The sequence below is a fragment of the Gallinula chloropus genome (assembly GCF_964237585.1).
Source record: "Gallinula chloropus genome assembly, chromosome: 3".
In the NCBI taxonomy this organism is placed as follows: Eukaryota; Metazoa; Chordata; class Aves; order Gruiformes; family Rallidae; genus Gallinula; species Gallinula chloropus.
This window is the reverse complement of record NC_140087.1, coordinates 121,016,624-121,033,275: the sequence shown is the minus strand read 5'-3', so window position 1 is coordinate 121,033,275 and position 16,652 is coordinate 121,016,624. Positions and strand designations below refer to the sequence as shown.

General features: G+C 45.7%; 1 protein-coding gene across 1 annotated transcript in view; it reads right to left on the bottom strand.

Moving 5' to 3' along the window:
* The window catches only part of KIF13B (kinesin family member 13B), a gene marked incomplete at its 5' end in the record, with an annotated part of 153,814 nt that overhangs the window by 21,398 nt on the left and 115,764 nt on the right, over positions 1 to 16,652 (bottom strand). Inside the window, 6 exons of the mRNA XM_084261969.1 lie at positions 7,787 to 7,840; positions 9,013 to 9,090; positions 10,653 to 10,805; positions 12,306 to 12,398; positions 14,495 to 14,671; positions 15,736 to 15,860. Coding sequence (XP_084118095.1) covers positions 7,787 to 7,840; positions 9,013 to 9,090; positions 10,653 to 10,805; positions 12,306 to 12,398; positions 14,495 to 14,671; positions 15,736 to 15,860 — 680 coding nt within the window. The remainder of the gene's footprint in view (positions 1 to 7,786; positions 7,841 to 9,012; positions 9,091 to 10,652; positions 10,806 to 12,305; positions 12,399 to 14,494; positions 14,672 to 15,735; positions 15,861 to 16,652) is intronic.

Below are 16,652 nucleotides of genomic sequence, written 5' to 3'. Positions count from 1 at the left end.
AATCCACCTGGTTGCCCTCCCTGCTTCCAGTATGGGCATACTCATGATGCCTGTCAAGCTGCTCCTTGGCACTGCTCTAATAAAGCTAAACGGTGCTAATTTACTTAATTTACAGGAGATCTCAATGCAATTCAGTATCTACTTAGGGAGCCTCTAATGCTACAAGAAGTCTCAATGTCTTTTGGAAAAGGGTTCTCCTGTTCAGGTATCAGAGGATCCTCAGGACTGCAAGTTTGCAAAGTTTCACCTGTGCAGAAATAGAGGTTGCAAAGACAGGATGGTGCTGCCAAACTGATATAAACTGAAGTTTAATCCCACTGCTGGTAAAGAGCGCTGCTACATCCACATTACACTGTATCTGAGCCTTGCTTGGTCTTTTAAAAGATGTAACAGAAAGAGAAATACTTTCACCAGGAGATGGTACAGTCAACATACCAGAAAGGAGTCACAAAGGATGGACAGACCCACTAAGTCCCAGGTGACAAGTTCATATATATTTTTTTCCTGGGGGAAGAAGGAGAAATATGCCTTTTCAAGAAGCCTCATGCTTTTGGATGCAAGGAAATAATCTGACCTTGAACAGAAAAATGACAGGCAGCTAAACTAATCTTAACTGTAACTCCAAGTCATGAATGTTTCACAAATAATAAATAAGCCAGGATAGGAGGAATAGATTTCTCCAATGGGTTGAAGGTCACACTGAGCAGCCCCGAGCAAAAATCGTTTCCATTTGGATCTATAAGTTAGTCCCACAGAAGCTCTCCTGCTTTGAATAGCAAGTAAGTCACACTTTTGCAGAGTTGTGCCCACCTTCAGACCTCTACTGACTAACACTGTGAGATGGAGAGACAAGAGACACATGGTTTCTGTGAAGTAACATTTGGGATACCTAAAGACTAATGGATGTCTGAGTTGACTGGAGGCACCCATCCTGCATGTCAAAACTGATGCAACCCAGGCTGGGACTAGCAGTAATACCAGAGGTTTGTTTAGTCTTGTATTTTTGAGGACTTTGGTGTTTTAAGCCCTTCTTGAAAGCTTCCTGCTCTATCAGCATGGATGACAGAGCTGTTCTAGCCATACCTTAAGCCCTCAACTTAAGCATTATCTTTGACCTGCAACTCATTTACGTCTTACAGACATCAAAAAGCCATGCCTATGTCTGGAAAATGCTTCTATGAAGCAGAGTTTCCTATTCCACTCCCCCAAAATTCACGCTCTTCTTTTGCCGTTTTGGGTTTCAACTACTGCAGGTTTCTTCCAAGCAGCCTTGCTGCAGGGCAGTCTTGCCCTGCTTAAACATGATCAAACTATTGCTTCAGAGACTGCTTGCTGACCCTGCCATTGTGATTATTTCATGTGCTGCTGCAGATGTTGAGAGGCAGCACTTCAGGATGGAAAATGTCTCCTGAAGTCTCCAATCTCTGGTTCCCACTGGTGGGTTAAGTGTGCAGAAGAGTCAAAATGTGAGAAAAGACTTCATACTCTATCCAGATGGGGAAAATATCTCAGAGTAATTCAACATGTTTTTGGATGCACCAGCTCAGTGGTGCTGAAGGAGATTTAAAAATAAAATAAAATAGAAGATGGGAGGTCATCATAAGACTCAATCCTGACACAGGGTTTGGTTTTGCTGCCTTCTGGTCTGGTCTGCCATCAGTCATGGAATCATATAATCACCTGGGTTGGAAGAGACCCTAAAGATCATGGAGTCCAACCACAGCCAAACCCTGCCCAGCCCACCCCTAGATCATGTCACAGAATCACAGAATCAGAGGGGTTGGAAGGGACCTCCAGAGCTCATCAGGTCCAACCCCCTGCCAAAGCAGGGTCCCTAGGACAGGGCGCACAGGTCGGCGTCCAGATGGGGCTGGAATCTTTCCAGAGAAGGAGACTCCACACCCCCTGGGCAGCCTGTCCCAGGGCTCCCTCACCGGGAAGAAGTTCTTCCCCAGGTTGGTGGGGAACTCCCTGTGCTCCAACTTGAGGCCATCACCCCTTGTCCTGACTCCGCAGACCACTGAAAAGGGGCTGCCCATGTCCCCTGTGTCCCATACTTAAGATATTTATAAACATTAATTAGGTCCCCCCTTAGTCTTCTTTTCTCAAGGCTGAACAGCCCCAGCTCACTCAGCCTTTCCTCATGGGGGAGATGCTCCAGGCCCTTCATCATCTTCGTAGTCCTTAAGCACTTCATCCACATGCCTTCTGAATCCCTCCAGGGATGGTGACTCCACCACATCCCTGGGCAGCCTGTTCCAATGCTTGACAACCCTTTCAATAGAATCATCAGCCTGGTAGATGTCAGCATGAGGTTAAGAGCCATGGAAGAATGCAAAGCATCAGAAGGCTCCATTGTTGGAGGACATAACAAAGCTTGATTAGTGCTACTTTTGGATCTTAGGATAATGATCCACTTAAAGACAAATGGATAAAGGTGACATGGCTTAATAATTTCTATCTATAGGCCAAGTGTGAGTGCTTCTGGAGATGGCAGAGATATAAGAAACAAGAAGACTATTACGGGAAAGTTTTCTAGCTTACTAGAACACTGACTCAGTGTAGGTAAGGAGCAACTGAATCATTTTCTGAATCACGATTTGTTGAGTCAGAAGCACCCTTCCATGGACTGTTCCAGCAAAAATAATGTCAGACAAGCATCTTGACTTTCTAAACCTATTTGGAGAATGACAAAAAAGCCCCTACAATAGGTAAAAACCAGGCCAAAATGCTTTCAAAATATTCATCTTGTACAGAAAGAATGGCAATGCCTAGTGGCTTTTTTCCTTGGGAAAAGCCTTATTTCACTTATTTAGGAAATTTTCACAGAATCACAAAGTTGGAAAAGACCTTTAAGTTCATCAAGTCCAACTGTTCCCATCCTGTGCTAAACCATATCCCTAAGTACCTCATCTACCCTTTTTTTAAACACATCCAGGGATGGTGACTCAATCCCCTCCCTGGGCAGCCTGTTCCAGGACCCAACAACTCTTCAGCCTTGATATTATGGGTGACCATGTTTTCTATGTTAGTTTAAATATTTTACCAGGTTAAAGAAAATGAAGGTCCTGAGAACAGGAATGCACACTTCAGGAAAGGATTTGTCTGGCCATATATATTTAAGGCATGCTTGGTTTCTAAATAACACTTGCTCTGGAGGGAGCAGAAAGGTCATCGGTTTAGACTGAAGGTCAGGTTTGTTAGGGGTAATGGGAGCCTCAACTGTGAGATGATGGCAAACCACTGAAAAGTAGGTAAACCAGGGCAACAGGTGAAGTAACATTTCAGAGAATCACAAGGTTGGAAAAGACCTTTGAGATTATTGACTCCAACTGTACCTGTCTTCTACTAAACCATATCCCTGAGCACCTTGTCTACCCATCTTTTAAATCCATCCAGCGCTGGTGACTCAACCACCTCCCTGGGCAGCCTGTTCCAGTGCCCAATAACCCTTTTGGTGAAGAACTTTTCCCTCACATCTGATCCGATCCTGCCCTGGTGCATCTTGAGGCCATTCCCCCTCATCCTATCAACTACTGCTTGGGTAAAGAGACCAATGCAAAAGAAAAGACTGGAGAAAGATGAAAGGCTCAACTGTTGTGAGAAGAATCTGCGGAGGCAAAAGGTGGTTCACAAATGATTGGGTTTACTCAGCTGGGTTGCAAGGTAACCCTTCTCAATCTCACAAAAAGGAGCAAAAATAATAAGGATTAACACCTATATTAACTTGCTGAAGCTCCCAAGTTTCAGACACATGTTATACAGCACTCTCATGACTGCTTTGTACATTCACGAACTGAAACACTTGAAGTCCAGAGAAACTGATGTTATTTAAGCACTGTGAATCTTTCCTCTCTCATGAAGGGTGGTGAGAGAAAGGAAGGAAGCTCGTAAATCATTTACCCAGAGGAGCCATCATTTCATGAATACATTTGGTCTCTGCCAAGTGACCAAACAGAGGTCAAGTGACTTAATTTAACAAATCAAAAATAGCCACTGGAAGAATGCATGTCCCTTAAAGGATTTTGATCCATAGCTGGTTTATAAAGTGTGTTGCTTCCATAAGACCTTCTCTTCCTTCTCCTCTGCCTTCCCTTCTTTTGCACATCCTCCATGAAAGCCACCAGGGAATTTATTTCAGGTCAGCACCATCATGCACAAAATCTTGAGAGCAAATATGGGTGATCACTACCAGAGTCATCTGCAAGCTTTACCTAACAACAATTCTTCACTTGAAGTTGACAGACCATTAAAATACTGCCACTGGGTAAGAGAAATGAGTAGCTCTTGTGGTTTATTATTTTAGCAGTTCAGAAAAGGCTTAGGAAGAGGTGACCATGTAGCACCTAAATATAAGCATTGAGCTGGGACAAAAGGCACCTGGTTCTCATGCACAGCAAGGTTATTCAAACTGATGTACATGGTATCAATCTGGTGAAAAATCTCTGGTTTCCAGCAAAACCTGAAGGTTAAGCAGCACAACCTTGTCTTACTTGGCTTTTGAACTAACTACTGGACCTCTGGAAAAGGCAGAGTGACTGTCAAAGGGGTTGTTCAGGCTGGAGAACAGAAGGCTCCAGGGAGACATTATCGTAGCCTTTAGCAGGGCCTGTAGCAATAGGACATTAGTTTTAAACTAAAATAGGGGAAATTTAGGTGATGGAAGGAACGAATTTTTTATGATGAGGGTGTGGAGACACTGGCACAGGTTGCCCAGAGAAGCTGTGGATGCCCCTGCCCACAGCAGGGGTCAGACTAGATGAGCTCTAAAGGTCCCTTCCCACCCAAACCATTCCATGATTCAATGAAAGACAGAACAGCAATTGTGCAAAAGCATTTTAAGGACAGGTAAAGTTTTTCATCACTACTTGACTACAGTCTGAAACCAGTCAGAGGTGCCTTCAATTCTTTGTGCTTCTGTTCATCCAGTTTAAGTCAACTGAATTTTCCAATGCGAACACCCTGTGATGTAAAACTCCAGCTCTGTGTCTTGTATCACCACTAAGACTCTCTACTCCTGCATCATCTGACATGTGCTGATCACAAGATGAAATGAAACTCATCTCACTCTCCCATAACCATATCTGTAGTGTTAACAGGAGTAAAAATCAGCTTTTTTCTCATTTTTAGTAAGGAGATAGAACTTAGAACTAAGACTAAAAGCAGTCAGAATAGAATGGTTTGGTTAGAAAATTCCTTAAAGATCACTGAGTCCAATCATCTTTCCAGTCCTACTAGGTCCAACACCAGACCATATCACCAAGTATAACATCTGGTCTTCTTTTCAACACCTCCAGGGATGGTGACTCAAGACATCTAATTTCGATGGAACTCTGCATATCAAGCCATCCTCAGACCTTTATTCTACAGCAGGGCTGATATCACAGAATCCCAGAACATTAGGAGTTGGAAGGGACCTCAAAAGATCATCTAGTCCAACCCCCTGCTAGAGCAGGGTCACCCAGACTAAATCACACAGGAACGTGTCCAGGCGGGTTTCAAAGTCTCCAGAAAAGGAGACTCCACAGCCTCTCTGGACAGCCTGGCCCAGGGCTCTGTCACCCTTACAGGGAAAAAGTTCCTCCTGACATTCCCATGGAACTTCCTCTGCTCCAGCTGCACCCGCTGCCCCTTGTCCTGTCGCTGCCACCCCTGAGCAGAGCCTGGCTCCAGCCTCCTGACTCTCACCCTTTACAAATTGATAGACATTGATGAGGTCACCCCTCAGTCTCCTCTTCTCCAGGCTAAAGATGCCCAGATCCCTCAGACTCTCCTCATAAGGAAGGTGTTCTACTCCCTCCATCACCTTGGTGGCCCTGTGCAGGACTCTTTCAGAGAGTTTTATGTCCTAAAGGGGCCCAGCTCCCTCAGCCTCCCCAGTGCACTTTATGATGTCTATGAGCTATATGAACTTTTAAGAATTTGTGGAACATTTCAGCATGATGAAACAAGATTTCATTCACCTCCATACAGAAACTGAACCAGGGATGCATCTGAAACCAGGAATTTCCAACAGGGCAGTTTGCACAGCCACCCCCCACCCACGTCCTGAGTAACAAGTGCCTTGAAACCAAGCACGCTGCAAGTGAGGAGGTAAACTACACCATCTCAGCGCTGTGTTGTAACCTTATGGTGTTTGTCAGTGATGACATCAACAGAGGTGAAGAGCTGCAAAAACCCCATGCAAACCACAACCAATTAACCAAGTTAACCAAGCTTGGTACAACTAAGGGGACAGTCATTCCTAAGAGAGCATTAAATGACACGAAGGCGAAACACACTTTCCATTGGCCCAGGATCAATTTCAAAATCACTCTTTCACAGAAATCAAGAGTTGTTAGTGCTCTACTACCTGAAGCCATAAAGCCCAAGAGAGATTTGGGAGGAGCTCTCCCTGTTTACCTCCTCTCCAGGCTAATGTACACATGTTGGGTGTAGATTTGCTTGCTTTCATGTCTCTCTCCTGTTTTTCTTTTAAACTGAGATGGGGCCATTTCTGAAATAGCTTCACTCCACCCACAGAGCTGTGAGGAACGGCATTAAATAGCTCAGGCTCCATAAGGAACCAGGAGATGCAGCCAAGGAGGAGAAACCTCTCTCAATTGCACCAGTTTCACACCGCATCAAGGACATGCTTTTCAATGGAAAACCTCATTTGCTGGGCGCTATGCAAATGAGATGCCACCCGCCCCATCTTCAAAGCAGGAAGTTAAAAGCATTTAGAGTGAGCAAAATAAACTTTATAGTGAGATAAAAATTATTATCCCACTCATTAGGTGGACCTAATGCATTACCTCCACTGGGATCTTTGGACTCTGAGACATGCAAGGAGAGAAATCATTGAGGGGAAGGGGAGGAGAGAAAACACAAATTATTAAGAACTCTGGTCTTAAATATCAGTCTTAAATACTCACTTCAAAACCCTCCAATACTGAAACATCCCACAGCTCTCTCCAAATAGACGTTGCTATAAGCACTTTATCACCTGCTCATGTTTTAGCATTCTCTCCATGGATCAGATGGAGCAGATTTAGCAACCAATGCCGGAGCACTACATCAAAATTCTATTATTCCATGCAACTGCAATATGCATTAAAATGCCTTGTCACCACCAGATTCTCCCTTTTTAAATGACTGCACGCTTGCTGGGAAGAATATCTATCAGGAGAAGACCCTTCAGTTTATCTGGGCTTTGGAAAATAAGTTTAAATTGAATCTTTCATTTTTTAAATAAATGCTTTTCATCTATACTGGTATTTTTAAGGAGTGTAATGGACTGAATTATCGCCCCACCACAAGCTTAAAACTGCTGGTTTCCCTCTGAAGGTCAGAGACTCTCTTCTTAGGCCTGTATTCTGTTCTAGAGGTGGACCTGACCTTGAAACCAAGTCTGTCCCCTACTCAGAAGGTTTGCATTCACCCAAGGTGGAAGCTCTGGAGGAGCTCTGAAGCTCGACAGTGAGAAAATTTCCTGGGAAGCACACTCCTGTGTGATGGATGGCTACGTTTAATCTCATCAGCTCGACTCAGGTCCACTGTTGTACATCCCACAGTGGCTGGCAGCAGTGCTCCACACCTGATGAAGGACTGGGAACCTTCCCAGACACATCTAGTGTAGCACATCCAAAGCTAGCGTGTCCTAGGAACAGTCCCAAGGATACAAGGAGCACGTGGGTGTGCCCCATCTTTTACAGATGCTTCCCACTTATGCCCCCATAACTGGGACAGTGTAGTCACCTTACGTTTATTCTACAGGAGATTTCCCAGGAGACCTTCAGATACTCACCCGGTTACTGCTCAGGTTATAAGGGAGTGCTAAATCTTGGCGGCTTCCAGATAGCTGAAACAGTTAAGGCAAGCAGAATTATTTCTTAACAAAAACTTGAACAATTGGTAAGTATTCCTCTTGACAAACATAAGGTATTATTCTGCAGCTAAACCAGAACTGAAATGCAAGAGGAGAAAGGTGAAATCCTGATTATTGACACAGAAGGAGCCAGATTTTGACTTGTTTGATTACCAGGTGCACCAAAGCATTTCATTCCAAGTTTTGGACAACAGAAGTCTCACCTTTCTCAAGCACTAAACAGGAAAAGATGATGTCCCTACAACACTCTTTAAGTTTAAAAGTTTTAAGTTTAAGTTCAGTAAACACTCGTAACTTGCTTTCAAGTCCTCTAGAAAAAAGAAAAAAGCCAAATCTTCGACTTGGTAACTACCAGGGTTCACTAAAAACACCCACATTAACTTCCTTCTACATTGTGAAAAGATGGTCTGGATGTCTGGGGGTGCTTTCAAGCATCCTAGCCTGCAAAATGAAATCACAGAATCACAGGGTTGGAAAAGCCCTTTAAGATCATCGAGTCCAACCATTCCCATCCTATGCTGAGCCGTATCCCTAAGTACCTCATCTACCCTTCTGTTAAACACAGCCAGGGGCCCCCTCCCTGGGCAGCCTGTGCCACAGCCTCACAACTCTTTCAGGGAAGAACTTTGCCCTCACATCTGAGCTGACCCTGCCCTGGCACAGCTTGAGCCCATTGCCCCTTGTCCCATCTCCTGTCCCCTGGCTGAAGAGACCATCGCCCACCTCTCTGCACCCACCTGGCAGGGCAGGGGAGGTGGGGAAAAGGTCTCCCCTCAGCCTCCTCTTCTCCAGGCTCAACACCCCCAGCTCCCTCAGCTGCTCCTCAGAGGATTTGCCCTCCAGCCCCTTCCCCAGACTGCCCTCCTCTGGACTCACTCCAGGACCTCCATGTTCTTTTTATGGTGAGAAGCCCAGAACTCTACTCAACACTCGAGGTGCAGCCTCCCCAGTGCCCAGTCCAGGGGCATGAATATGTGCAGATTTTGCTCCTGCTTAGCATGATCACAAACAGCACAGACAAGCAGAAGGGTCAAACAGCAGGAAATCTATCTCTATGCTCCGTGACTGGCACCACAGGGACCTGGAAGTGAAAGAGTGGACCTGCTGCTTTCTGGATGCTGCAGATGCCAATGTGGGATACTCACCCGATTCACATTGGGAGAGCTCAGGCTCCTGCGGCAGAGTTTTCCTTTGCCCATCAGCTGCTCTTTTACAGCAACTTCCTGCCAATCAGAGAAGCAAAACAAAGAAAATATGCCTGTTTTGCATAAAACCAAGCCCAAATCATCCCAGCAGAGTTTCATATTTCAAGAAATATGTTTCTCAGCAGCCTCATTGCACAGGCTCTGGCCTGTAAAGTCCATTGTCACCTAAAACTCATAACATGGCTAGAAGTGGTAAGAGTGGAGTGGATAAACTTAGACATTGTAGACATGTATAGCATTTAACAAATAGTTTAATTTGAGATGACTGCTACAGATGTGAACACTAAGGCTCCCTTTCCTAGTTGAGCTCCTATTATAATCCTTTAAACTAATTACATATGACAGGGAACATGCTCTCAGTACTTTGAGTACATCACACTTCACCGTTAATTCATAGCGGGCAGGCACATACCAACCCAGGTTGTTTTGCATAACTTTCTTTTCTGCTTGCATAATTTATAGCCAGAAGAACAATTGCCTGTAAATGTTTCTCTCTCCTGTATTTCTCCTGGTAAACAGATCAAGTTAGGGTACTTCAGATAAAGACAATGTCTTATTTATCATAGAATCATAGAATGGCATGGGTTGGAAAGGACCTCAAGGATCACAGAGTTCCAACTCCCCTGCCACAGGCAGGGCCACCAACCTCCAGGCCTGGAGATACACAAGGTTGCCCAGGGCCACAGCCAACCTGGCCTTGAACACCTCCAGGGACGGGTCTGGACAGCCTAGTCCAGCCCCTCACCACTCTCTCTGCAAAGAACTTCCTCCTATTATCTAATTTAAACCTTCCTTCCCTTAGCTTTAATCCATTCCCCCTTGTCTTGCCATTGTCTACCCTTTGAAAAAGTTGATTCCCCTCCTGTGTCTCTGCTCCCTTCAGGGACTGGAAGGCTTCAATAAGGTCCCTCCCCAGCCTTCTCTTCTCCAGGCTGACCCAGCCCAGCTCCCTCAGCCTCTCTCCATAGGGGAGCTGCTCCAGCCCTCTGAGCATCCCCGGGGCTCCTCTGACCCCTCTCCAACAGCCCCACATCTTCCTTGTGTTGTGGCCCCAGCTCTGGACACAGGACTCCAGATGGGGCCTCCTGAGGGCAGAGCAGAGAGGGACAATCCCCTCCCTGTTCCTGCTGGCCACCCTTCTTCTGATGGAACAGAAAGGGCGTGGTTACTTCAAGGTAGATGAATTCAAGGTAGAATATGAGCAAAATGGCAAGGATTCTTCCAGTAACTTTGGAAACTATTACTAAAGCCTAAGCTTCAGAAAGCCACACAATGACTTTTCCTGAGCCATAATTAACAATAGGTGGTTTTAAGACCAAGCCATGGATCCCATCATAGCACATTTAACATAAAGGTCCCAGTCCCACACGTCCATACTGCAGGTACTAGAGTGAGAACCATTCTCTGTGTTGGCTCCTCTGGATGTTTGCCACCTGCCCACTTTGTGGGGTTGAGGTATGCACTGAAGTGGTGCTTATGGTTTCTTTGCCATTGTAGGCACTTAGGAGAACATCTGCATTGCTATACACAGTTCCCAGCAAGCACATTCCCTGCTGTCTGCTGCAGCCCTAAAACCAGACCTGGCGCAGACGATCCAAGGTGAGAATGTTCTCCACAGCCAGGACGCTCCGCAAGTACTTCTCAATATAGGCTTCAGAGTCAGCTGAAGCTGCATCTTCAACATTTGCTGCCATTCTGGCTAGGGCCTCCCGCTCTTCAGCTCCTTGAGCATCCTAAGAAGATCACAGAACCACAGAATGCTTTGGGTTGGAAGGGACCTCAAAGATCATCTAGTCCCAAGCCCCTGCCATGGGCAGGGACACCCTCACTAGACCAGGCTGCCTAAAGCCCCATTCAACCCAGCCTTGAACACCTCCAGGGATGGGGCTTCCACAGCCTGTCCTGGGTACACTGTGCCAGGGCCTCCCCACCCTCAGAGTACAGAATTCCTTCCTCACATCTAACCTACCCCTGCCCTCTGTCAGCTTGAAGCCATCACCCCTTGGCCTGTCCCTGCTCTCCCTGGTGACCAGCCCCTCTCCCACTTTCCTGTAGGACCCCTTTATGGGTAGGCCGCAACTAGGCCACCCTGGAGCCTTCTCTTCTCCAGGCTGAACAAGTCCAACCCTCCCATCCTGTCTCCAGAGCAGAGGTGCTCCAGCCCCCTGATCATCTCAGTGGCTTCCTGTGGCCTCACTCCAACAGCTCTTTGTCTTTCCTGTCCTGGGGACCCTTGAGCAGGACGCAGCACTGCAGGTGGGGTCGATGAAGATGACAAGCAATGACATCATTTTAAAATAAAACTAACACAAAACATTATCTCCAGTGCCAGTCCTGAAGAAAATGTACTTTTAAAACACACAAGGCAGGTTCAAGGCCCTGTGCCCTTAAACTCAGGGCAGCTTCTGCTGTCTTGTCAGAGATTTGGAAATTCAGGCCTCATTATATGGACCTTGTGCCACACGAACCACATGTTGCTCCCAGCATTGTCACAGGCAGCTCACACCATATGTGGTCACCTTTTGATTTTGGGTTTTTTTCCCCAGAAGCTCACAGTGAGACACTGCTGTTGATTAGCAAAAAGGGCTGCATTCAGATCTTTCATAATTAAAAAGTGCTCAAACACATTCAGGCAGCTCACCTATTCTGTGAGGAAAACAAAATTCCAAGTGACTTGCCAAAAAAAAATACTCAAAAAACCCCAAACCCCAGAACATTGAACGTTTCACTGCAGAGTGCTAAACACAGCAGAACATAAAAGACAAGAGTCAGGCAGTGATCAGACTTCTGGCTCTTCATGTGTTAATGTTTTTACAAGTGCTCTGATAGAGCATCTGTTTGGAAGGAAAGGATTAGCATCTAACTAGCTCAGGAATCAAGAGCTGCATAAAGCCATTACTTAGGAAATGCCAATTTGTTTATTTTTTACCTACTCTGGTGCTCTCTGTATTAAGGACATCACCTACCCACCTTTACTCCCCTTTTTCTCTGTCTCTTTAAAAACAGGTCCTCAAGGACCTGAGCAAATAGATGCTCACTCAACAAAACGCATAGTGATGCTGATAACACACAGGTTGCTGCTAAGTCACGGTGTGTAAAGAAATGTGCTTAATCTTTCCTAAGAACCATCCTTTCTGCTTGCAGCAGCATGAGCAAGGATACTCAAAATAAGGGGGAAAACCAGAAAGTTAGAGGTTCTTAGCCGGTTTCAGATACTCTGATTCCTTATTCACCTCTGGAATGTTGGAGACTATCTCAAAAGTGACACCACAGCCAGGAATGGAACTTCGGTGAGACATCCTTCGGAGGAAACTCTGTGCAAAACCCTGTGGGGAGGTAAATTTAAAAAAAAAAAGAAAGAAAGAAAAAAAGAAAAAGGAAAATATTTCTTGCTTTAGGGAAAACATGGTTAAGCATTGAACATATTTCAACTGACATAAGTACAGTTTACAAAGAAAGTCACCCAAACCCAAGAGACTAGCCAATAAATATGTAAGAATCAAAGATTTTAACTCAGAGACAAATCATTTGCTTGTCTGAATTTTAGGTACAGAGAAAGGATTATCATCATTCATTGCAAGGTGACTGCTTAACCAGCACACAAAGCATTTCTAGTTCTAGCAGGGCTGTGAGGGGTTGGGTGTTTTTTTTTTTTGGTAGAGCCCTAGGTGACTTGTCTTGAATATTGACAAGTAGGGGCATTAAATTCTTGACCAAAGAGATCGTTATGAAGAATGATTTAAGGGGACATGGTCATTGTTTATGCTGACTTGGCGCCTTGCAGGGTTAAGAACCGGCCTGTTGAATTAATGCAGAGATGAGTCATTCAAAGATGCTGCTGAGACGAACACCCTGGAAAGGTTATTGACGGGGATATTTAGAAACCTAGCAAGAAAGCTGAAGATTCCACGTCGAATAAAAGCAAAGACCATCATCGACTACATCTGGAGAAAAAAGAATTGATGAAGACTTAACACAGCTGTAATTATTGGCAGGCTCAATTTACCTATTGAATAAACTCTTCCATTCTAGATGACAGAAAAACTCACCGTTCCCTCACTGAGAAAAAAGCTTTTGCCTGATCGAAGCACCAAGAACTGTAGTTCTTCTATTTCTAGCACTAAAACTAGTTTGGAGTTGCCTACAGGGTTTCTGGGTGTGACCACACCTCTTCTGCTCCTGCTTCAGATTTTAACTACAGCCGTGCAAACAGAATAACAATTCAGGCTTTCTGCTTTGTCATTATCACTGCTAGGGAAAGCTGGATCCCGAGGCAACGCTGAGCAACCTCTTCCTCACCATCTTCCTCAAGAAGGAAATATTTTTCAGGATGTGATGCTGCAGAGGGAATGACAGCCTTCTGCCTTCATTTCTCAAACACCCTGCTCTCACCTACACGGTGTCGTTAAGAGCACAAGCTAACTGGAAAACATAAAACACCAGGGACCTGTGCTCCAACTCCTGCTAGTTTAAATATCTGGGTGCATAAGCAGAAATGGTTCGGAGTGATGTTGTGAGCACACTATAGGAGGAGGGAAACACACACATTTCACAGAATTACAAGGTTGGAAAAGACCTTTAAGATCATGGAGTCCAATCACCACTGTCCTATGCTAAACCCATATCCCTGAGCACCTCATCTACCTGTCTGTTAAACACCCCCAGGGCTGGGGACACAGCCCCCTCCCTGGGCAGCCTGTGCCACAGCCCCACAACTCTGCCAGGGAAGAACTTTGCCCTCCCAGCTGAGCTGACCCTGCCCTGGGGCAGCTTCAGCCCATTGCTCCTTGGCCCATCTCCTGTCCCCTGGCTGAAGAGACCATCGCCCACCTCTCTGCACCCTCCTGGCAGGGCAGGAGAGGTGGGGAGAAGGTCGCCCCTCAGCCTCTTCTTCTCCAGGCTCAACACCCCCAGCTCCCTCAGCTGCTCCTCGGAGGATTTGCCCTCCAGCCCCTTCCCCAGCCTGGTTGCCCTTCTCTGCACTCGCTCCAGGACCTCCATGTCCTTCTGATGCTGAGGAGCCCAGAACTGGACCCAGCACTCGAGGTGCAGCCTCCCCAGTGCCCAGTCCCGGGGCAAATTCTTCTTGGTTTGGAAAATCATGAACTCTGACTTTCATGGGAAGTTCTTTTCCCAGCGACTGGGGACAAGGCACTTAGTTAATATAAATAACACCAACTCTCTCACACTTAGATGCCACTGAGCCTGTAAAAAAAAGCTGTGCCATGTAAAAGATACCATGAAAATTACAATGTCAGCTTAAAGTCTCTCCGCGCGCCATCCATAAGATGCTTCCACGCAGGCAGAGGTGAAGGCAGACACAAGGAAATCAGAGTTGTCTCATCAGCCTACTGCACAAATCACAGCCTCCCCTTCCTCAAGCTGTGATAACCACTGCACAGAGGGATTAGGAAGGCTCTACCTGTCTGCCATACACGCTCACGCAAATGCGCTTGCGTAACACCAGCTGCATTTCCGCGGGATGGCTGAGCTGGACCGTGGCTCTCACAATAAGGTAAACTCTTTCATCTGTTGCTGTTCCTTTACTGAGCTGGATACAGTCGTGGACTGTGGAATCCCAGGAGGCTTCTGCTTTCACCTGCAAAGGAAAAAAAAAATAATAATGTATCCTCTAATAAGCATAATTAGGTGTATAATTAACTGTAATTAATTAAGCATAATTAAGAAAAATACATAATACATAAATTTTGAGAGTCGGCTTCTCCATTTCGCTCCCTACGAAGAAAAATTCCTGCACTTTAAGAGAGGCCATTTAAAAAAATCAAGCTTAGTTTGTCAAATAAAGGCACTGAGATAAAAAATGCCAACTCTGGAACATTTCCTCTCAAAAACAACCCCACCAACCACCTTGGAATATCCAGGATCACTGCAAATAAATTACAAAACACAGAGAACCACAGGACCATTTAGCCTAAGAGTCCTGTGTCCAGAGCTGGGGCCTGCAATACAAGAAAGACTTGGGACTGTTGGAGAGGGGTCAGAGGAGCCACGAAGATGATGAAAGGGCTGGAGCAGCTCCCCTACGGAGAGAAGCTGAGGGAGCTGGGCTGGTTCAGCCTGGAGAAGAGAAGGCTTTGGGGGGACCTCACTGCAGCCTTCCAGTACCTGAAGGAAGCAGAGGAACAGGAGGGGAATCAACTTTTTAAAAGGGTAGATAATGGCAGGACAATGGGGAATGGATTAAAGCTGAAGGAAAGAACATTTAAATTGGATATTAGGAGGAAGTTTTTTCCAGAGAGAGTGGTGAGGGGCTGGAAGGGGCTGCCCAGAGAGGGGGTGAGTGCCCCATCCCTGGGGGTGTTCAAGACCAGGTTGAATGGGACCCTGGGCAACCTCGTGTAGATCCAGGCCTGGAGGTTGGTGGCCCTGCCTGCGGCATGGGGGTTGGAATTCTGTGACCCTTGGGGTCCCTTCCAACCCAGACCAGTCTGTGATTCTATGATCTTTGAGTCTGACTATTTTTCAATTCATTATTCAATCCAATCCACTGCTAGCAAATGTTCCTCAAAAACATGAAGTCAGTCATACAAGAAACAAGTGGTGCATCATTTCTGTGCCATCTCTGATGTATTGTTTCACATCTGAATACATTAAGAGAACAATTAATTAATCTTAACCAGAGCTGTCTGTATCTCTGCTCACCTCACTATCGTGATGCTTCACAATCTGCAGTTCGAAGAATTCCTCCTCCTCTTCTGCAACAAGAGTAGCATCCCACCCACCAGCTTCTGGGTCATCAAGGTTATCTTGGGAACTGAAGTCATCAGCTAGAAACAAAAGAATGCAGAAGGTGAGGAGACACAAACATTCCCAGGAGTCTGGAATTTACATTTGCATCACAAAGGGCCAGCTTGGCTACTCAAAACTCCACCTACATAAGAAAAGCTCCTCTGATATGTTCTACTTCAGAAAGAATCCCCTTTCTATACAGAAAGTGCACAAAGATGTGGGCACACAGACTCAAGCTGCCTTATCTGGTCCTCCACCCTGTGGGAATCTCCTCTTTCCTTGCCCACAGGTGTATTTGCAGCTGTCCTCATTCATACTAAGTGCACTGCTTGGTGGGTGTTAGCCAGGTGGTGGTGGGGTTGAAAAGAACAAGGATAAGCTGCTGGTTGTACAAGTAAAAAATGCTTTTAGATAAAGATTTTTAAAAAAATGTGGGTTTTTAGAAGAAGCTCAACCTGTTCTGACTCCCTGACCATGAATGAATTATTAACTAGCTCCTCTCTGAAGCCACCTGATATATCACTGTGCTTTGAGGTGAACAAACCATAAATGTAAACAGCATTGCAGCAAAGACCTCCTTGACACGGGCAACATGCCACCTCCCCACTCTCACCTGATGCTTCTAAATCCAAGCATTAACCCTCTTCTAACATCTCAACAAGGATTTGTCCAACTGACAGGGCACCACTGGGCTCCTTGGGACTACTTTGGGGTTGCTGCTTTCTGGGCTACAGCTGCACATCTTTGGTAGAAGTAGTTGACAAACATATTGTTTGAACTGGACCTTGGATTTAGATGCAGATATTGCTTAAAGAAACCCAATCACAGTC